We start from the raw sequence: 23300 nt of genomic DNA on the forward strand, positions 1-23300 counted from the left end.
CCTTAGTTATTGACTTAGTAGCTGCAGCTCGGTGTCAATGCACATGTCAATGATGTTCGTTTGACTGTAAGTAAGCTGGTGAGTGACATAAAACACCGAAGTCATTCAGTCAGTGGTGTAGTCAGGGGAGTGGTTTGGGGGTGTTCAACACCCCACCCCCTGCCAAAATTTTTGCGGTTTGTATGTGTATATATACACATAAACACACACACAAGCATGTGCATTAGAGTGCCCCCCCCCCCTTCTCAGAAAGTAATTTCTGGCTAAACCCCTGCATTGGATCATATATAAGGATATAATGCTGGGCATGTAATGTTATACCAGCATAAAGTGCAGTACTTTTCAAATGCATAAGCTTTCTATCCATCTGCCATGTAAGACATGTGAGATGAATCGCTATAAAGAAATTGATGTAGAAAACAAGATAACTCCGAAATGAAAGATGGTGGTGGTGGAAAATTCTGGCTCCCACAGCAACAGCCTGCTACACAAAGCAACTTGTGTTTTATCATGTCTCCTAATGCTGCTGCAATGAAATTTGTTGCAATTTTGCTCCAATTTCTGGCTTAATGATGCATATTACTTTAAGCAATATTTCACAATATGAATTTTTCAATATCTATTAGAAGAATATTCATATTTTGGATTGGAACACTGAATCAAATAGGAATAGTCTATTCATTATACAAAATTTTCAAGTACTTACATACTTCTAAAAAGAAGACGTAAAACACATTCATCTTCACGTATTCACACGAGCACACAGGGACAAAGAAGAGATACACAAAGACGAGCCAGTTGTTAGATTGCGCTCGTCTTTGTGTATCTCTTCTTTGTCTCCATGTGCTTGTGCGAATCCGTGAAGATGAATGTTTTCCAACTAGGCCGACTTGCAGTACTACTTCAATGTAAAACACATCACTGCTTTATTTGGCAGTATTTACCAATTCTAATGTGCACCATCAATCCAATGCTTATGCATTTTTTTATTGATTCATCCTACAAAACCGTATTTGCCTAATTTTAACGTGCACTCGATTTTCTGACAAACATTTTGTATACCTTCAATTCTGGCAATCATGATTAAGTTGAATCCACCTCAAAGCAAGTAAATGAAACACAAAGTTAGTGCTTGCATTCGCAGAATGGAAGTTTGTTCATGTCCGCTGTCATCAATTTCATACATACATAGGCCGTTGCTCTATTGGAATCAGAATTGGGGTCATGCATGTGAGTGCTGACTAGTCAAGCTTGAATGGCTCAGCAGACACAAAATTCAGGATAGAAATAATGAGTTTCGGCCTATAAAAATCTACAGGCACCAATCAAAACCTTGGTGAAGATCGAATCTGCCTAAAAAATTGAAATAATTGGAGTTGAATTAATCAAAGTCTATGGTATTGATGTGCCCTGTAGTATTGAAAATGGAGAAAACTTTCCATCCGTGTGCCTAAGCTGAACATACGAACAGAAATGCTAGCTATCAAAGGGTGTACACTTTGTACAAAATCTGTCAAGCAACGAATGCATCATAACGCTCAATGTTCAAGATTTTTTTTTCTATTCAAAATTATGATACACTTGAGCATAATTGTAGCACCAAAATGCCTATTCAAAAGATTTCCAAGACTATTCTGAGCTAGCAGTTCCTTTTTTTCATCGTAAAATATTGTTGACTATTCATAACTTGTGGGTGTCATAAAATATTACAGGCCTTCTTAAATCTGTAGCATTATTAATGTACAGCTTCTTTGTTCGTACAGAATATGCATCCTTATTATTTGTATTTAGAAAACTGTTTGTAAAATTTCAAAGCATATGCATGGCAGCTGTTGAATGTCTAATATATCTCTGTTAGGCGGAATCTTGCCAGAAAATGAACCTTGTAATGCAATGTTTCACCAGAAAACTGGATCTACAATAGTGTAGTACATAAAGCCTGCATGTTAGCTTTTAATTAAAAGTGCAGAAAGCTAACAGCTTACTTGTACTCTTCCTTGCTTAGACTTGATAATATGTTCTGGTCATCATCTGTTAACAGGCGAAAAGCAGCACTGATGTGATGGTTTTCAAGAACTGATCGGTCATTGTAGATGAGCGCAGTTTCTGACCTGCAAAGAGAAACAGCAGAGTGAAACACTGCCTCTTGTGAAAGTGAAGCTGAGTGGACTGATGCTGTCATGAAGTGGTTGTTGTAATAAGGTAATGAAGAGGTTGTAGTTGATGGTAAGTGGTAAATTTGTATACAAAGGAAATCAAGATTTGTTTGAGTAATCTTAGCGCGTATATTTTTTTCTACACAGTTTGCTTAACGGCAAAGTTCACATGTAGTTTCGATACCGGCATTATTTTATTCACATTTTTTAAATTTTCAGTCATTTTCGGGCTGTTGCAGGAATCCATACTTTGCAGGAATGGAAAAGGTGAAGCTAGCACATACAATGTGAGTCATCATAAAAACAGTACATATTATGAAATACAAAACAATTTTAAACATAAAAATGGTTAGAGAGAGCATTTAAATAGCATTATAAGGAATTTCTTCAGAGGTAAACGATAGGCACTCCCAGACAGACCATTGCAGTATTCAGTAGTCCTAGGCAAATAAATGTGGCGTTTTTTTTTTCTAAAAAAGCCAAATCCAGAAACTGAAACTGGACTGGGAAAAAAAATTTCACGGGAGCGTAAAGCACACCTAAGTATCTTTCACTTTTAAAACAATTGTAATCAAAATGGGCCTATTCCTGATTCTAACGTGAACTTAAAAAGGCAGTTTAAAATAAAAAATGTGCCAAATCCTGCACCTGTTTCAGACAGTCTGAGCCAGATCCATTAAACCAGCGCTGCGTCAACAATTGTGACCAAAATAATCAACATGGCCACATCAATCTGTTTCATATGTGTCCTAGTTTCCTTGTTATTGTGCTTTCGTTCCACAATTAGTTTTTCTTGGGCGAGTTGACACTTACAGAGGGACATGGTTTTGTAGAGCAAAGCTCAAATAGAAAGAGTAAGAGGCTGACTTTCCTACTTCTTTCTGCCTCTTAGTGTTTCTTTCAGAGTTTTGTGCTACAGTATCATGTCTTTCTTTCACTCCAAGATGATATGTTTGAAACACAAGACAACTGAAATGATAATTGTCACCAATTTATTGCTCAAAGAATAAGTGATCCGAAATGACGCAGTATAAAGCAAGCTAAGAAGAAGAAGAAGAGCTGAAGCATTTTTCGAGGGCCTTCAATAGATACCAAGAACAAGAAAACGCTGCTGACAGTCCATAATGGTGCGCCTTTTGCCTGGAAGGACCGCTCGCTTTACAAGTGTAGTGATTGCCATTACGCCCATGCGACAAATGACGGCACCGACGGAAGCACAAGGATGGTGTAATTTTTGTCGCAAAATATTGGTATATCGTTTATTCGCTGTGATCTAGACTTCTTTTACGAGCTAATTCAAGCCCAAATGACCAATCTATAAGAGCCAAATCCAAATTTTGTTCCTGAATGCCGACGACATTGGACTACTTTGATTTTAGCCGCAATATAGATTTGACGTATTTTGGTGACATGAGCACACTGGCATAAAATTGTTGAAGCAGGCCTGACCATATTGCCAGTATCAAAAAACTGCGTTTTTCTCAGTTTCAGTTAAAGTGGACTTGGCTCGAAAAAGTGCCAGAAATATATTAGTGGAACTTATCTGTGTTCTACGCTTGCACCACTGGTGTAAGCAGGGCAGGGGTTGGGGGTTGAAACCCCCCACGCCCCTAAAAATTTTTCAATTTTGCATGCATGTATATACACGCTCACATACAAACCCATGGACGAACGTACACAAAGTATGGTTGAACCCTACCCCGAAAAAAATTTCTGGCTATGCCCCTGGCTTGCACAAGCATATGGGTGATTCCACGCCAAACGTCCCAGCCATTTTGGCGACCATCTCAAATGTGTTCGAAAAAAATTGTGCTGTTTTCTTGCATTGAAAGTAGTAAAGTGCTAGAATATTTTGTAGAGAAAAAAATTTTTGGTCACGTGGGAGCCTTCCAAATTTCACAGAATGTCGTCTGAGTGACATTTGTTAAAAAATTATTTCTGAGAGTATTGTTTCTCATTTCAATGTAAAATTTGACTTACATATTAAGCAAAAGCATCTGCATAATTTGTTCGAGTCTCAGTTATATTACTGCAGTTTTTCTGCCATATACGCCTCCATAAATTTTGTCAAAATGTTCTATGTTTGCATTTTTTTCCTTGTAATACTGCGCTGTGTATGAATATCTCAGTAATTAATACTTACTCTAAGGAACATATATTTTTAGATACACATATTTTCAGACCACTGAAGTTTGTAAATCTTACGAGAAAAAAAATAACAAATTTGTGTAAAGCTTCATTTTGGGCCACATTGAGGTGCAATTTACACCATGTGGTGCTCCAATTAAAATTCAGCTTTATACTTCAATCAGAAGCAAATAAAAAGTTCTTCTTATATGGTATCTTTTATCATTATAATTTTTGGTTTAAGGAAGAAAATAATTTTTAAAGTTCCCTATTGATGGCAAAGGGCAACTTCAATGACTAAGCCACCGTATGAACAAAACGGAAGATAGACTAGGGTAGATAGACGTTAATGGGAAATTTAAAAAATTATTTTCTTCCTTAAAACAAAAATTGTAATTATAAAAGTTGCCATATAAAAAGAACTGCTTATTTGCTTTCGATTGAGGTATGAAGCTGATTTTTAATAGGAGCACCACATGGTGTAAATTGCGTCTCAATGTAACCCAAAATGAAGACTTTCACAAATTCGTGATTTTATCGCGTAAGACTTACAAACTTCAGCGGTCTGAAAATATGTGTATCTCAAAATATACGTTCCTTAGAGCAAGTATTGATAACTGGAATATTCATACATGGTGCAATATTAGAGGGAAAAAAACGTAAATATAGAACATTTTGACGAAATTTGTGGAGGCGTATATGGCAGAAAAACTGCAGTAATATAACTGAGACTCGAACAAATTATGCAGATGCTTTTGCTTAATACGTCAACAAAATTTGACATTGAACAAGAAACAATACTCTCAGAAATAAGTTTTTAACAAACGTCACTCAGACGACATTCTGGGAAATTTGGAAGAATTTTTCCCTCTCTGAAATAATCTAGCAGTTTACTGTTTTCAATGCAAGAAATCAACACAATTTTTTTAATCACAATTGAAATGGTTGCCCAAATGGCTGGGACGTTTGGCATGGAATGGGCATAATTAAGTTCTGCTGATTAGTACTTTCATTGTCTTGTAGCCAGAGGTTTTGCATGTGACAGCTGTTAGGAGAGGTATAGTGCTGCGATATGAATCAATTGGCTTTCTTCTGAACACATTCTATTTTGTTAGTGCAGGAAATTTTGTAGGGGTTGCATATACAGTAAACTGCCGTTAAGGTAAACTCTGTTAACCCTTTCCCTACCGAGTTTTTTTGCCCAAAACAATACAAAAATACCAATTTCTTTTTATTCACCTATTTTATTCTACGTGTTATGAAGCAACTAAAAAACTATTTAAAGATGCTTTATTTGGAAGATACAAGCAAAATAATTTTTTCAAAATATGCAAAGGATTGGCTTCACTGCACCGCACCACGGAAAGTGCTGTAACCTCTCCTGTTTTTGGTGCAGATAATTTTTCTTTGAAATTTAAAAAATAATGTGCAAAGACAAGAAAGCCCGTGGAAAAAAGCCTTGGACACTTTGGTGGAGGTTTATTTATATCTATCAACATCCACTGGTGATACGTTGAGACGTGGTCGTCGTCTGAATCTGATGATTTAGAATAAAATATGCTGCTCTGTGCAGTTGATGCTACACTCGCAGGAGAACTGAAATTATTCATTCCGCAAAATGTTGGCAAACAAACGTCTTATTCTTTTTCTGAAAAGAGCTGCTGCCAGCACGTGCATGCTGCTTGCACCCAGAGGAGGACACCATTTTCTAATTCCGGTTGCCAGAATCCAGTCCTTTCTCGACCAAAATGCATGCTTTGAGCACATTTTAAAATTTTTTACTGCACTATCTTTTGAAGCCAAAGAGAACTCGGTAAATTAATCAGGGTAGCTTAATTGCGGTGCCCCCAAACGCTTCTTGCAGCGTGGACGAGCCCAGCTCGCCTTCGGTACAATAGGGTTAATCTGAATTCTTGGATATAGTGAGCAATGTGTGAGTCTTTAATTGGTTTTCTATGTACTCAAGGTAAAAAGAAAAATCTGCTTAATGAACTAGTACATCATGGTTAAGATAAACTTTTGTTATGATTGCCAACACTGGGTCCCTTCGATTTTGAGCTCTTGCAGCCTGCTGACAGACAGGTAATTCTGGTCTTTACAGAAAACAATGTCGTGGTCACAAGCTCCTGTGACCATGACAGAATTCTATAGAGCTTGCCAACTGAAATAGTGCTGGTGTCACAAGTGAAGACAAAAATGGCTTCATCTGTGATGGCGAAACAATTTGTACAAAAGTAGCAAACAATCGTTTCAGACTGGATAAAATTAAGCAAGAGTGCTAGAGGCCACTATTTTCAATCACGCAGAACCAAATAAATGCTTTTTGTAATTACCTTTTGATTGTAAACCTATTTCATTCACTGTTTTCAAGTTGCATATTTGCGTGCTCTTGGCATGTTACTAATGGGTCATTGGGGGCACTTAAAATAAGATGAACAAGTTTTCACAGTTCCTTCGAGTTCATCTTAACGGATGTTTACTGTAGTAGTGGAACGCTGAAAATTAGATTTTACGAGCTTTTTATCTGATGAGGTTAGTTTATATTGGAAGACTGTAGGATTGGGCGTGCTCATACAACAGGATCATGAGTGCAAATCAGCGCAACCGACAGGAGGGGACATAAGAGAGGACACAGAGCACTGCTGTCTCCTCCTGTGGGTTACGCTGATTTGCGCTCATAATCATTCATATTGGAGCTATACATAGTGTTCAGCCTAGGTAATCAACTTTTTTCAGTGCCTCATTGTAGATGATCTTAGTGTGTTCTGACCAGGATAACCTTGAAGACCCAAGAATTTTTGTATTCTGAAATGTGCTGAAAAATAATAGTTATTGGAGTAATTTGCCTGTAAAAGGGCATGGCAGATGCTGTTTCAAGGAATGTTTCATTTCCCAGGAATTGTACCATCTGTGAAAGCTTGAAAGAGAGTTAGGGGTGTTGTGATGTGGTAGTGACATCGTAGAAAACACAGTTGTAAGTGTAAAGGCAGAACGTCTACAAAAACAGGGTGTGGCATAAAAGGTGCAATACGACTGATGGGCTAGTAGACGCTGCAAATGCATTGCTACAGTTCAATCAGTGGTCAAAAAGTAGCTTCTCATTGTGAAACAAAAATCTACATGAATATACATGAATAGAACAAATATACATGAATAGACCAACCTGTCTCACTAAGGCCTTCAGCTGTGGTACTGACAGATTCAAAAAGGTAAAACAAGAAAGCAAGAAGCCTGGTCTTTGTCTAAACATAAGACTAAAGTTATGATGACAGGCGAAAAACAGATGATTCAGGTGAACCACGTTGTAGTAGGTTTCGTAGAACATTGTGTTTTTCTAGAATCCAAAATAGATAAAAATAGTAGCTCTACTAAATATATCCAGTGAAGAATAATACTTGGAATAAGAGGGCAATAGGCAGACTTTCAAAGATTATGAAACACAAAGAATTTAGCCTTGAAACTAAGTACTATGTCTGTTTATTAACACTGTTTTTTTTCTGTGGGCATGTATGTGGAAATGTGAAAGGCAAATTTAGATTTTTTTGAGCTCTGATACTGGTGGTAAGAGTTTCGAGAATTCTACAGACTGCCAAATGAACCAGTCTCTTGGTTTTAACTTATAAGAAAGATTAACCCATCTTTAAACTTTATCCTAAACAAACGGGGACAGAGAAAGAGACACAGGGACTCTTAGAATAACAGAGAGCTGAGCTCTCTGTTACAGGGACTCTCTCTTTCTTTCTCTGTTCCTGTTTGTTCAGCAGAAAGTTTCAAGATGAAACAATTCCAACGAGGCCACCTTGCAGTAAAATTAACCCAACTAAAGTCTTGAAATTAACACTCTCTTATTTTGGTCATGTTATGCGGGCTGCCAGCTTAACCTAGTGTAAATCAATGCTAGCCAAAGTGGAAGGTAAAAGAACAGGATTGCCCAGGCATGAGAGGGTGAGATGGTATTCTTCAGGCCACAGAGAAAAGTCTTGGCAAGCTTAAAGAACTGCTAAACGGATCTCGCTGGTGTTCGTGATACTGTTGCCGGCAGTCAACAACGACTTAACGATACTTGACAACAATAACATTACCCAAGGTGCATTGCATGTGACCAAGGGAGGATCAAGTAACAATGAATAAATTTGTACCACAACTCGAGAGGGATGGTAAACTCACCGAGACATCACATGAAAGTTGTTGGTTGTTCCAGTATGTTCATAATCATGAATAATTGCTGCAAACAAGGTGGCAAATGCTTCCAGTTCTGTCAACCAGTTCTGCAATGCAAACATGTTCCATTAACCTGGCTGCACAAATTGTCTGGTTGCACAGGCAGTTTGTGGCGCAGTGTGTCGCCACAAACGCAAGAGAGCAGGAACTTAACTTTTGCTGCTGAAAACTGATTAAGGACTGCATTGAGACGGATTTTCCAGCAACAGGGTTCTACAAGCGGGAGGTTGCCACACATAGCCAGACACCAGATTTTTCAGTGAATAAGAAAATAAGAAATGAGAAATTGATCATACACTGTGAATGAACGAAAGAAGGGGGGCATTTACTACAAATAACGTCCCCTATATTTTCCTTGGCTTGATTGTCTGTTGGTCGTAATTAATGTTGTGTCTAACAAAGAAAATGAGCCCTTAAAATTTCCCTTCTTTCATTCATTCATAGCAAGGGTCTCATTCTGGCAGACTTCATGCCTTCAGGTAGTATGTGAGAGATTATTGGTCAGTTGCCAGCTCATAACGAGATCACGTGCTTCGTGATGCCAGCAGGCAGAAGAAGAGTGTTCCACCCTCGTGGTCATGGCTACAAGCGGTGCTGACTAACACTTTCAGGTTTAAATACACAGATATACCCGATAAAGTGTACGGGATGACAACCGCCGCCGTAGCTCAGTTGGTAGAGCATCGGATGTGTTATTAGAAGGTTGTAGGTTTGGTCCCTGCCAGCGGCAAGTTATCTTTTTGTCCACTTTACTTTCTTCACATTTATATCACAATTACTACAAATAACGTCCTCTATATTTTTCTTGGCTTGATTGTCTGTTGGTTGCAGTGGCGTAAATCCAGAAAAATCACAAGGGGGGACACACATCTTGCCACAGCGGCCATTTTGTTTTTACTTTTATTTATATAAGAATTAGTCATGCTTTGAAATAAAATAAAAAAAAAACGAGAATGGGTTCCCAGCTCATGTAATTGCATTGTACTATTGAGTCTTCTCTGAAAGCGGTCGAATGGCAGTTACGATTTAAATAGTCTCACACAGCTGAGGGATATCGAACACAGGCCTACACACTACAAAATAAAAAGGCATTAACCCTTTCGGCACTGGTGTTGACTGCACTATACTTAACTCTCAAGCAATTCAATTATATGGAGTTTGAAGGATAAATCTCAAGCGGGGACACTTGCAAGGGGTGTCTTCCCCAGCGTGAACACAAGGGGGGTCAGGACCCCCCTGGCCTCCCCCGTGATTTATGCCAGTGGTTGATTGTAAATAATACTGTGTCATACATTGTGAGTGATGTATAATTTATGCAAGTCAAAATATATAAAACTTGGCAGCAGGTATAGACAAAGAAAAAAATTCAAATGCAAATGTTTACAATGCAGACTTGTGGAAACAAATGGAAAAGGAAAAAAAAAAAAACAAGCCCTCATGAAATATGTGTTTTTTTTAAAAGAGCTCTAACCAGGTCTGAGCACTGCAAATGAACAAGCGCATTGCATAGATCAATTGGTAGCGATATTGTCCGCAAATGGTGACAAGCTTGTGTGGGGCGACAACAGTCAAAATTTTAAACAGAAGGTCATGTGCCTTCTCTTTATGGGGGACCCGAATGGAGAAAGACACTACCTGCAGATGAGGTGCCTGCTTACGTAACAGGCACATGCCTACGTAACGAGCTGTCCTCGGAAGGTCACTAACCACAGCCAATTGAAATCAGTTCTTCATCCAATACGGAACTTACAATGCGTGTGCCGCAAAGAATAGAAAGAGAAGGAAAAAGGTCAATGTCAGTTACGGTACTCTCTAATGCGAAATTTGGGCTTAGCGGTGTTTTGGCATAGGTGGCGCTAAAGGTGTATTTATTGTGAGTTATGGGCAGCCCAGTAAAAAAAAAGTTGCCCAAAACCAGTTGTGAACTTTCAATTTGATATAACTGGAATGAATGGGACATCTCCAGATCTACAGTTACAATTTGGCTTTTCAATTATGTTCAATGGGCTAAATCAACTCAACCAATTGGTAGCACAAATATAATCCATATGGTTTGACCAATTAGGTGAAGTGGTGAGGCCCATCTATCCCATTGGTAATGCCAGTAGCTTTGAAGAGTCTGACCTGTTAATCACATTGGGGACACATCAACAAGCTTTGGAATATTTCACCATTAAGATATAAGCAACCATGTAGTCGGATTGCATAAACTTAATGTTAGAGAAGATTACCCATAGACAAATGTGAAATGAAACATTGCTCGACGGATGTCACATTCATTTGACTAAAGATAAGCTCGTTCACCATGCCAGCAATTTTGGGCCCAGTAAGTTGTTCCAGATTTTCACGACAAATATGTAATTTTTATGGCAGACTCTATAATGCAAAGACGAAATAAATGTTGCTTTTAATATACCTTGCTAAAGTACAAAGCTATCTTATTTTAGGAGTCATGCTGAAATTGTAAACATATTTTTATGAACTATTTTCTTGTTTGACAGCTTTTTGAATTTCTGTGACATCCAATTGAAACCAATTCACATATCGGTGAAATCCTATTGAAACCAACTGGTTGAATTCTCAATAGAACCAGCTGGTATGGAGGTCCCTTAATCCATTCCTTTTTACATATTCCACCGTGAAACTCTTGATTAATCATTTGATCAACATGACCTCTCATATATATTTCCTAACTGGACATACAATATGAGTATGAAATGGAACTGATACTAGGGGTGTGCGAATAGTGAAACTTCATCTCGAATCGAATAGTGCTGAATAGTGGCCAACAATGTTGAATATCGAATCGAATATCGAATACAAAAGATTTGATTGAAAATTCAAAGAAAGAAGAATGGTAATGCTGCGCTTCATCGTCATAAGTGCTCCGGGCCCAAAAATCTTCGGCCTCCCGTTCACAGCAGCGTTTTAACTGCGCGCTGAAACGATGGGACTTTCTGAACGAGTGGTGCGATGCAACAGTGGCGACTGCACATCCTGAACAAATTTCCACATGTCAAGCCAATCACCAGGGGTTTTGCAGGCCAAATTTGGGACGTTTTATGGCATTTGCGACATATGCGACCGAACTTCGCAAGAAGTCTGTGTCTTTGTTTCGGAAGCGAAGTTATGAAAGGCTTGATAATTCCCCCGTGCGTTCTTTTTGCCTACAGAAAGGGCATAATCTCCTTGAACCCTTTCAGTTCACGATTTTTTATTTTGGCCGGAATATATTTTTGTGTGTTTTTTCCTAATGGTTAGGACCTCAGAAGACCCCTAACGAAAAATTGATGCAGTGGTGCAATTATTTAGGAATTTACATACATGGTGTCAATGCAGTGGTGCAATTATTTATGAATTTACATACATGGTGTCAAATTAGGTCATCTAGGCTCAGTGGCTGTGAAATAAGAAAAATGGCTTCTTCATTCCTGCTACTCACTAGAGCACACAAAATCTGAACCAACGTCTTATTTGGCAGTGTGGAAGTCCCTGAAACAACTTCGGGACTTCATCCTGTAAACGGCGTTTATCTGCCTGAGTTCACCCGCCTCGGTGTCACCCATGACTCTCAGCACAGCAAAAAAGCCACAATTGTGGTGTCGACTGCAGTGGAGATCATTGAAGAAATACTTCCCCAAAGATTTAGCAGTTTTGGTTTCATTTCCGAGTTGCTAGGGGAAATGTGTGATGGTGTCAATTTGACACCGCCAGGGCCGGAAGGGTTAAAATAAACATGCGGTCACTTTGAACCGGGATATCTGCGCAAGTTTTAATGAAAGGCGTACTGTAAAGGCGTTGGCGTTAGTTTTAGTTACCCTACCTTAACCAAGTTGCACCATTGGCCTTTGTCGCGTTTTAGAATATTCGTCATGTCAAATTATTCGAAACTTTGAATACTGGCTATTCGAAAGTTGTATCGAATTATTCGATTAGGTATTATTCGATTCAAATTCGAAACTCGAATATTCGCACACCCCTAACTGATACCAATTAGATACTTAACAAGGCCCAACCTGAACTGTCCTCACACTAATTAGTCCCATAAAAATCTCCATTTGGAATGCTTAATAGCAACTGGTCCCATAACCATTGGTCAGCGAAAAATGCGGAGCTCACTCAGACTCACTCATGAAATATATTTTGCCCTTAGTGCTCACTTGGACTCAGACTCGGCAAAATTTTTCTCAACTGCACCCACTCGGACTCAGGCTCACTAAATTTTTTTCTCAACCAGACTCACTCAGACTCAAACTCACCAAAATATTACTCACTCGGACTCACTCAGACTCAGACTCACAGCTTGATCTGAGTCTGAGTGAGTCGACTCATGAGTCCATTAGCATATAATGAATTTTTTCAGTCTTGATGTCGGTGCACTTTAATGCCAATATCTTCATAATCGGTGCTCTACAATACGCATTTTGATCTTGTGCCTTCAAGTACGGGTTATCAGTGGTTGCAGTTCAGCAAGGACATTTTCATTGAAAGATGTGACCCATACGGGATATTTTTATCAAGAACTTCCCGTGAAAGAGTTTGCGGGGGGGGGGGGGCATGGCACAGTCCCCTCCACCCTGCCCCGTAACTCACGCCTCTGTTCAATAAATATTGAGATGCCGTATGAACGCTAGTGCGTTAAAGTACAAGTGAGTAGACGTGAGTATAATGCTGAAGTTGAGTGGTTACAACCATAGGTCGGCAAAAAAATGTGGAGCTCACTAAGACTCACTCAAGAAATATATTTTGCGCTTAGGGCTCACTCCGACTCGGACTCACCAAAATTTTCCTCAACCGGACTCACTCAGACTCAGACTCACTAAAATTTTTCTCAACCCGGCTAACTCGGACTCTAACTCACCTAAATATTACTCACCCGGACTCACTCAGACTCAGACTCACGGCTCGATCTGAGTCTGAATGAGCCTGAGTGAGTCGACTCATGAGTGGGTTTGCCGACCTATGCCCATAACAATATCAAATTCGAATGCTTAGTACCAAGTGGACTCGTAATGATGTTCAAACATTCTGATAAGAAGAGCTAATGTTCGAATGGGTCGACCCCAAATGGAATCATGCTATCAATTGGACTATCCATCAATGCAATAGGGAGGCCCAGTGGAAAATTGCACACCAACTGTCATGACCATTTGGAACTGCCAAGTCCAATTGGACTATACCACTGAAGTGTGAGATTCCAATTGGTTTCCAATTCATACCATTTAGTGCCCATTCTAACAAATAGTACGGCCAGTTGGACCAATTGACTTCTTTTTTTACTCTATTGGAGAACAAACTGCAGTAGCGCCGAAAGGTTAGCATTCTGATTTTAGATTTGCGACCATCCATTTCAAACTTGTTGGATAATGGGTCACACGAACAGGGGCCAATTTAGATCAATTGGAATTTCCAGTGAGTGCCAGTAGTGTTTTTTTTTTGTTTTTGTTTTTTGTTGATTGGGACGCGTCTGTTGAGTCAAGTCAAACTACGCTGCATCGACGAGTCCGGCGCCAAGATGGCTCTAGCTCCATCCGCGTGATTGCCGCGCCGGCTACACTGACCCACAATGCACTGCGCGGAGAATCGGCTGCGAAGAAAAAAGGCGCCCACGCCGTTTCGCACATGGAGGAAGGACAACACAGTATCACGCGATTCCGCTAGCCTCGTAGCCCCGTTAAGCTAGTCTCGGCAGGCCAGTAACCTGCATCTATACAACTACAATTTACCAAGTATCCCCAATTAGCTGCTCTCACCTCACTGGTAGAAACTTCCAGAGAATGTGTGCTCAAATATGCCGTGGATCTCTAAAATGACTCGTAGTTGGCATCAAACTCATTCTTACGAGTTAATGTTTGAAAAAGAAATAGGAAGATGTTATCAACTTCGCGCGTATCATTGACTAGCATGACGAGAAACAGCACAGCACACCAGCGGTGGGAAATAAATAAATGTATGGTTAAAGGAAAGAACGATAAACACGGACGTTGTGTTTTTAGTTACTTCTTCTATCCTGAAGAGTGATTTGCAGTGCTTTTAGGTCATCAATTGAGTGTCTCTCCGAAATTGCAAAGCTGAGTGTTTAACATAAGTAGGTCTAATTATGTGTATACTCGTGCACTACTTAAAGCGAATGCTGCGAGCGGCCGGTTGATAGCACGGCCGATAGATGGCACGCTATGAAAATTTAGCATTATGCTTAGGCATTTTAAGTTTATTCACTAACGAAGAGCCCGAAATTTTTTTATTGACATAGCAGAAAAGACCAGCGACACCACAGGCAGCAGACTAGGCAGCTTCACCACAGAACGAGTAATGCTTGTGGTGGTGCACCCTTTACAGGGCGTCGCCAGGCCGATGATGTGTTAATGGGCGAGTTGGTTCATTATGCTTAGGGATAAAAAAGAGCGCGAAAAACGTCACAGACAAGAAGCGGACAGAACAAGCGCTCCTGTGAGCACCCTTGCTCCATGTACTGAGTTCATAACGAGGTGTTGGTTGTAGCATGCCCACCACAGAACACCCTGCTCGAATACATTATTCCCTCGAGAACCGCTATGTCAGCTCGTCAACGAGTTCCGAAATGTGTAAATATGAGTGCATAGATTCGAGTAAATTTTAATGACAATAAATCCTCCTACTTTTGTAAATATTGTCTAAATAAAAAGGATTCTTGCGGATATGCTGCTCCCCCTCCATTCGTTTTTAGCATATAGACGAAAGTAAACCGTTTCTGATAATTGTGTTAAAGGGGTCCTGAAACAATTTTTATAGTAGTCATCCAATATCTAATGACCTCAATATCGGAGTTTATTGCCTCACGAATCGATTGTCGCCACAAAGTTTTCGAATCCGTCAAGAACGAGAGAGTTACACAGATTTGTCGCACGCTTCCAGCGCTTTTTCTCTCCTTTCGTCCCGACGAGCGCGCTGGAAGCTACACATGGAAGAATGACACAAGTGAGAAAAGCTACGTCAGCGCGCGTAATGAGCTTGAGTGCGCGTTATGAAACAAGTTCTCTCACAACTGCTGTGATTCCGCTGCGCGCTAGCGTTGCTACTGTGTAATCTTAGTGCACTATAGAGCGCGGCGCCGGTACGTGGCTCCACCCCGCGGCAAGAAGTGCACCTGATCCAAACGCTGCTCTTGATTTATGTTAGCTATAGGCCAATATTAGAAATCTGCTCTATGTCGAAATAGAGCTAGCGCGGGCAGCTCCGAAGAGAGTGAGGATGGGCCTCTGTATGAAGAGAGGGAACTTGAGAAAGTGGCAACTGCGCACTCCGCTTGTAAACGCTACTTACCGCGCACAATTGCAAGGTTTGGCTGGGCTGTTCACAGCAGCATCTGCTTTGCGCGACGTGTAATTACTCACCGAGCTCTACAGAGGTGGTTCAGGAGTACTTTAAGGAAACTTTGTAACGTATGTTTGCTTTATTGTTACTTACACCGATGCCTGCTGAGTAGAGCATGTAATGGACGGTCTGGGTGACATCTGCTGCGTGCAGGTTGTTGTGGTAGGGGTTTTTGTATTTGCAGTACCCTTGCTCCACAGCAGTGATGAAATTCTCTAGCGCTGCTGACGATATCTGAAAAAAAAAAAAGAAAGCACGGTACATGTTTTTATATTAGAAGATATAAATGAGAAACTCCGACACACACACGCTTTTTGGGTACTTGTTTTGAGGAAAGGCTGAGTATAGTGAAAGCCTCCAACATTATCGAAGGTGGTGCTGAGTTCATAGCGGCGCATCGAGATCGAGGTGTAATCGCATGTCCACCGCAGTCACATTGTTAGAGTTCATTTCCTCAGTCTCTGCGAACCTAACTGGGTCACTTGAACTAACTTGCGCAACCACACAGCAAACAAGGGTACCACGGGTAAGGGAAAAGCGCAAATGCGTAATGACCAACGCGCAAAGCACTCGCATGGTGTAAACCACTCGCATGGTTCTTTTTAGGCACTGGGATGTGAGCACATGTACTTTTTCACAGTGTTCTTATAAAGCACAGCCGCATAGTTGGCTAGGAATTTAGTTCCATCCTTCAATATTGACGATAATACTGCCGGGCAGACGGGGGTAAGCGCAGAAGAAGAAGACAGACAACAAGAAGAAAGACTCAGCTCATATGTATAGATCAAAGATAGCGAAACTGTGTGAAGCAATTCAAAAAATTTTTTTTTGGAATTCACATGGGTGCTTGCCGCTGCCAGAAATCCACCCAAGGATTTCCAAGCACTTCATCATATTCGGGCTCAGTTATTCTTTATTATTCGCTACGTTCTGCACATGTTTCTGTATGCTGCGTTGGTTCTGCCGACAGCATGAACGATATTATGATAAAAAAAAAAAACAGTTCACCGGGTCCTTTGTGCATTCGCCTAAGACGACTAAGAAGTGAAAGTAATCCGGTGTGGCTATTTTACCGCGAACTTTATATCAACGTCAAGAATTTATTATCATTAACTTCCACTATAGATATATTAACTCTTTACTCAATTTGCTTTGATTATCATCATATAAAAAATTTACCAATTTAACTTTCGCCAATTAACTTCCACTAATTAACTCACTACTCAGTAAATTTGATTTTATTATTATTATATATATGCATAGTCATGCTTTTACTCGCTTTTTCGTGGATTTCACTCCCATAGACGTCAGAATCAGTAAGCAGAGTCGACGCGAACGCCGCTTTTTTTATACTCTCCAAGCGGCCAGCGCCGCTCTGGCGAAGCTTTCTATGACGTCTGCATCGCCAGGCGATCGTCTTCTTAATGCTCTGCTCTATCGCCTCGGTTTCACGATTTCGCAAGGATGAAGTGAAAGTCACATGAACGCCGTTCTTTATTTTAATCACGCGAACGCCGCAAAGACGAAGTGAACGCGAAGCTCGCGCGCCTCAATCCACGAGGCGCGGGTGGTCATGTGCCCAGTCACACGAACGTCAGTTTATTTATTTTTTAATCACGCGAACGACGCAAGGACGAAGTGAACGCGAAGCTCGCGCGCCTCGATCCCCGAGGCGCGGGTGGTCATGTGCCCAGTCACACGAACATCAGTTTATTTATTTTTTAATCACACGAACGACGCAAGGACGAAGTGAACGCGAAGCTCGCGCGCCTCGATCCACGAGGCGCGGGTGGTCATGTGCCCAGTCACACGAACGTCAGTTTATTTATTTTTTAATCACGCGAACGACGCAAGGACGAAGTGAACGCGAAGCTCGCGCGCCTCGATCCCCGAGGCGCGGGTGGTCATGTGCCCAGTCACACGAACATCAGAGAGAGAGAGAGAACAACTTTATGAAAATGTCTGCAGAGACAATTATTAAAAAAATTTAATCACGCGAACGCCGCAAAGACGAAGTGAACGCCCAGCCCGCGCACATGAAGCCACGAGGCGCTCGGGTGGCTCGAGGCTTTTTAGCTTTGTTAGGTCTTTTTATAGGACAAGCCAGGCTTTCGCAACGTGGTCCTTTGTCATGAGACATATAAAGCATTCGCCTTAATAATGTTACGTGTAGCTTAGGCACAAGTCTATTTATAATATAATTACACTTATAGCAAAGGCGGCCGTGGTGGCGACTGTCTAGCAATCCGAACCGCGTCGGCTTCCTCCTTTTCTTCAGTACAGTCACACTGAGGCGACTGTTCCATATCAGCTCTCTCTCTCTCACACACACACACGAGATATATATATATATATATATATATATGATGCGACTCATTTAATAACGTGCGGTGACACATCTAGTGCCTCCATTTTGGATACTAGCTTGACGTGAGTGCCTTGTCGAAGCCTTTGGCCGTGACTAACAACGCAGCATCAACATATACTCCTATATACTCCTACATCGGCTGCACGAGCAAACTCGTCATTTATTGTTGCAAGGTGGGTGGTACAAGTGGAAATTAGCCACGGTGAAGACTGTGTTGTTTATTGCTGTCGATGTCATTCCGATTGAGAAATGAATTGAGGTATTTGGCTAAAATGTCCTTGAGGAGCTTGTATGGTATACACCTAATTCACGCAGGACGATAATTAGTAACTTGAAGCTGACAATTACTCTCGTGCAACGGAATTGTGCAAGCCCTGCAGCAGTCATCCGGAAACTCTATCGACGTGATAAATATACCTAAAAACTTGCCCGCAATACCATTTTGAGAAGGGCAGCAGGAGGCACGAGATAAGTTCAACATTAGAGTCTTTTAGCAAGTTACGGAAATACGGTACGCGAATACGGTGAGGCCGTACGGTAGCGCTCCTCCTTTCCCGCTGGTTGTGCTTTTGCCGGTGAAGGCACCCCAACACCACAAAAACTTTTTTCAAAAATTACTGTGGGGTTGTCACGCCTCATTGTTGCCTGTCAGTCTACGCATTGTTAACGAGGAAACTGTCGTTCGGGGGACGCACTGTCACTGGAACTGGGAGCGGCTGAAGCACAACGAGCGGGAAAGGAGGAGCCTTACCGTACTGCCTTACCGTATTTGCGTACCGTATTTCCTAACTAGCTAAACGACTCTATTATCTTCGATTGTACGGTACCGGACGGAATGGAAAGCGGCACCGGACATATACAGTAAACCGAATGCCCAGGGCGGCAGATGAGGCGACTTAAAGCCACCTTTGTCGGGTTTGCAGGAGGCGTTTTTGTACAAAGATCAGGGATATGCATCGGATCAAGAGTGACTCCGGTTTTGTCTAACATTTTTTTTGGCAAAGATTGACAGAAACGTGGAACGTAATCTTTGCGGCCTTGCACGGACCATTTTTAGGTACGTCGATGATTACATTGTTTTTACCGAACCGGGCATGGCAACATCGAGGATGATTGACATTTTAAAGGTTTTTAGAGAGCAGGACATGGGATTGCCCTTCACTACAGAAACTGCTGTTAATGGTTCGATAAAGTTTTTAGATGTTAAGCTTACTTTTGATTCAGGTCATATCTGTTGGCAATATAGTCCCCGGAGCGTTAAGCCTTTGTTGGATTACCGGTCGGCCCACTCTAAGGTTGTTAAGAATGGCATAGCTATATCTGCTCTGCCATCAGCCCTGACAAAATCATGTGAACACATGATGGAAGCAAGCGTTAATGTTCAGTTGAGCAAACTTAGGAAGGCGGGATACCCGAACCAGACGACGGTTCTCGCATGTAGCCGGCTTTTGCGGGAGCTAAAAGAATCTATGGCAGGGCAGCAGCTAGGCGTGACGGAGCCGAAAGGTAAATGACAAGGTGAAGCTTCGCCGTGATACCTTATGTGCTTGGGTTGTCACATCGTCTAAAAAAGGTGGGCGCCCGGCATGAGGTGAAGGTGGTGTTTTCTGCGGAACACAAGGTACGCGGCGTATGCCCCGCGATGCGCAGACGCATAGAGTCGAGTTCTAGGAACAGTCAAGCCTGCAGCATTAACCACACCTACAGCCACGTACCTTGTGCCTCGGGAGTCGTATATAGCATCCCGTTATCATGTGGCCACGTTTATGTTGGCCAGACGGGCAGATGTCTGAATCTGCGCCTCAATGAACAGGAATGCAGTTAAAGGTCCTACATTTTCGACACACCTTGGCATGCATTGCAGGGACTGCGGGTGCTCCGCGGATTTCACAGGCACCACAGTTTTATTCCGTCACAAGGACAAGACTACAAGGGAGATCTGTGAGGCCTTCCAAATCAAAAAAGAAGGACATAGATGTGTAAGCCAGACGTCATTGGCACTAACAGACAAAGAAATGTCTTTTCTTGGCCACACTGATTATCGCCTTGCAACGGTCAACAGATTGGTTATCAAGTACCATGTTGTTAGGCTTTGATATTATGTGTGGCTTATAATTTAGTTATGTTTTCTGCGCAGTGACGCATGCGCGGTATTTTGTGTTATTTTCTTCTTTTCCGTTTTTCCTTGAATAAACTTTAGTTGAAAGTTAGCGTTTGTGTTGTCGTGATCTTCTCCCTTTGTCCCCGTTGTAAGTGCGCGCTATCCTGTGACGATGAGATGAGGTACGTAAGCTCGGACTGAGGTCCGACACGAAAACGTTGTCGTTCACATTACATTGTGATCGTTTCATCTTTGCCCCGCCGTCGTCATTACTTCGTCATCGTGATATAGGTATACTTGAGCACCACAAATTCTAATATCGTTGAAAGGAGAACTCGAAAAGAAAGTCTTGAAAACAGCTTCACAAGAGTACCGACCTCCATGTATTGTTGTCGACAACCAATACAAATTTTTTGTCTGTACAACCAAGAAAGTTAGGTGCCCTTGACGACTGATTTGTTACCTTGAGCACGCGTAGAAGCGCTTCGCAATCGTGCGTGAGCTGCGGCGCGCAGAGGGCGCGCTGGCCGACAGCACAAAGACCGCACGACAAGGTGTCGATTTTGCAGTATATGGTGGCTAGGGCGGTAGGTGTGTCCAACGTTTAGAAAACATGCCCTTGATTGTAAAATAACGGGCCCACACTATTGCTTCGAGCTTCATTGTCACCCGAAAGGTTTCGTTTTCTACCCTATGTTACGTTCAGCCACAGGAAATAAGAAGGGCAACTTCGTCAGCAAGTCACATCTAGTTTCAGCCCTAAAACTGGGGGTGGTTTTTCACAAGGATGTACTAAAGCAATTTCACGTTTTCCGCAAAAATTGATCGCATGCTTGAAGACTCACCTTGAACTTGTGGACAATCCCATACCTCCCGAACAATTCGTATGTCAGATAGCGCAGGATTTGTCCATTTGCCACCTCGTTCACGTTGAACACATCAAAACACCAGTCGTCTACAGACTGTAGAGAAGGAAAGTTGAGACAATTAGGATAATTTTGACACATCGGCCCCGCGAATGGAAAGAGCAATGCAATTACAAAAATTTAGTGGTTCGCAGTCTCGAAGATAGACCTGGTCTACGAGAGGCGCTGTAGCAGAGGGCGCGGTACCTACTACGTTTATTTTGTAGCGTTAGCTACACTTGCCTAGCCGGAGCCGATTTCGCGTGGATCGTCATGAGCCGTGCTGCGCATGCGCGAGGATCAGCGCGGAGCCGGCATCTCGACGCGCTCTTCGCCACCGCCTGCGCGCGGCTCGCCGCTGCTGGTGGCGGAGAGCGGGAGTAGTGGCGTTGTAGCCGGGCAGACATACTGGCGCCGGCGCGCGCGACTCGCCGCTGCTGCTCTGCGCATTCGAGAGGGGTGACGTCGTAGCCATGGCGCGCGCAGCTATTCGCCTTCGCTGTGCAGTCGCCGTCTGACAATGCGCTGGTGCCGCTTGATAGCGCCTCCGACTGGCGTTTGCAGGTGCGTAACGCAATGGAGAAGGAGAGCGCAAATGCTGCTCAACCGCGCAGAAGAGCCGAGAAGCTTATGTCATCGGCTCTCGAAGTAGTTGCCTGGCAATTAGCGGTTCAGCGTACGAAGAATGAAGAAGCAACCTGACGTTGAGCAAAAATAAATATGCATGTGCCACATAATACGTATACCGTGTGTGTGTCATTGGAGCAGCAGTAAGCATGACAATCAAGCTAATCCTAGAAAATCTGGAAAGCTCAGAATAATCAGCTGAACCTTTGCTAACGCTACGTATATCCCGGCATAGCCTATATCCCCTGCAAATTTTTAGATGGACATTAATGCAGGCTATGCGGCGCTCTTCAACATGCACCGAATCATCAAAGCGGGGGCATTTTTTCAGTCCTGTTTACGATCTCATGATATGCGGTCAGCGCATCATAAGTCCACTGAGCCACCACGGCCGGTGCTTTAATATGGGACGCGAACGACGTTAGGCCAGTAATGAACCGTCGTAAACGGAGATCAATCAAGACAACTACAGACATTGCTTTTACGTTTGTATTATTATTTTTTAATTTCGAAAGCCTGCCCTTAGACATAGTAATACGCGGTGTCAAAAATACACATAGCTCGCAGACAATTCACAACATTGTAGCGGCTGAGTTTAAATGCAGAATTGGGTTGTAAACAAGAGCGAACGCATTGTAAAAGCTTTGCCGAAGTGACCTTTCTGCTCTCTTTTAATCTCGTGACTTCATCCACATCTTCTCATTCGAGTAATCTGCGTCCAAACGCACAAATGCACGCAGTTATCCTGCAACATACTGTGCCTATACTTTCTTGTTTGAGATCACTAGTTCATCAGACAAGAAACGAATAAGATGGATATTTTCTAAATCGAACAGAGATGTTCACTCACCTTGAGTAAAGCTGCAAGGTGATTAGGAATTTGCAGGAGCGTTGAGCTTGACAGCCGTCGGTAAATTCTAAACAAACAAAAATAAAGAATATGATGTCTACCAGCACCCACTTCTAACGTTGCACAACCTTTCACTTCTCAGTTACTACACGGTGTTGTATGTGTGGTAGCAGTTAGGCGGGTGAAAAACTCGACATTTTGGTGGGTGCAGCACGGAAGAATCACATTAACTGCGAGCGCGATAGGCGCTTCATACAAATGTGAAGAGCGATTCACGAGTGACACGTTCAGCGAATAAAAGAATGGTGGGCGACTAGAGGTTTCTGTGGCAGCCAGTCTCGGTCAGACTACCAAAATCGCTAATAATGGCACAGATTATTAATTTCATCGTGAATTCTAAGGAAAAAAAAAAGACATTGACTACTTCGTTTTCAGACAGGAATACTGATAGATCTGCAAAAATTTTTTGAAGTATAATATCATTGCAACACCGGACTCCTCAGTAGCAGAAAAGAAACGTTGGAGAATTAAAGAAATTACACCATCTCCCGCTAAAGGGGACCATGAGGCGTTGCGAAGCCGGAGCACTTGC

General features: G+C 42.0%; 1 protein-coding gene across 4 annotated transcripts in view; it reads right to left on the reverse strand.

Moving 5' to 3' along the window:
• LOC119378953 (dual specificity calcium/calmodulin-dependent 3',5'-cyclic nucleotide phosphodiesterase 1A) overlaps positions 1-23300 on the reverse strand; it is a 524884-nt gene that overhangs the window by 20902 nt on the left and 480682 nt on the right. For all 4 annotated transcript variants that reach the window (XM_049411828.1, XM_037648059.2, XM_037648058.2 and 1 more), the window contains 5 exons: positions 22709-22775; positions 21172-21288; positions 15951-16091; positions 8451-8551; positions 1986-2111 (listed from right to left, as the gene is read on the reverse strand). In XM_049411828.1, coding sequence (XP_049267785.1) covers positions 1986-2111; positions 8451-8551; positions 15951-16091; positions 21172-21288; positions 22709-22775 — 552 coding nt within the window. The remainder of the gene's footprint in view (positions 1-1985; positions 2112-8450; positions 8552-15950; positions 16092-21171; positions 21289-22708; positions 22776-23300) is intronic.

This window comes from Rhipicephalus sanguineus, chromosome 1 (genome assembly GCF_013339695.2).
Source record: "Rhipicephalus sanguineus isolate Rsan-2018 chromosome 1, BIME_Rsan_1.4, whole genome shotgun sequence".
In the NCBI taxonomy this organism is placed as follows: Eukaryota; Metazoa; Arthropoda; class Arachnida; order Ixodida; family Ixodidae; genus Rhipicephalus; species Rhipicephalus sanguineus.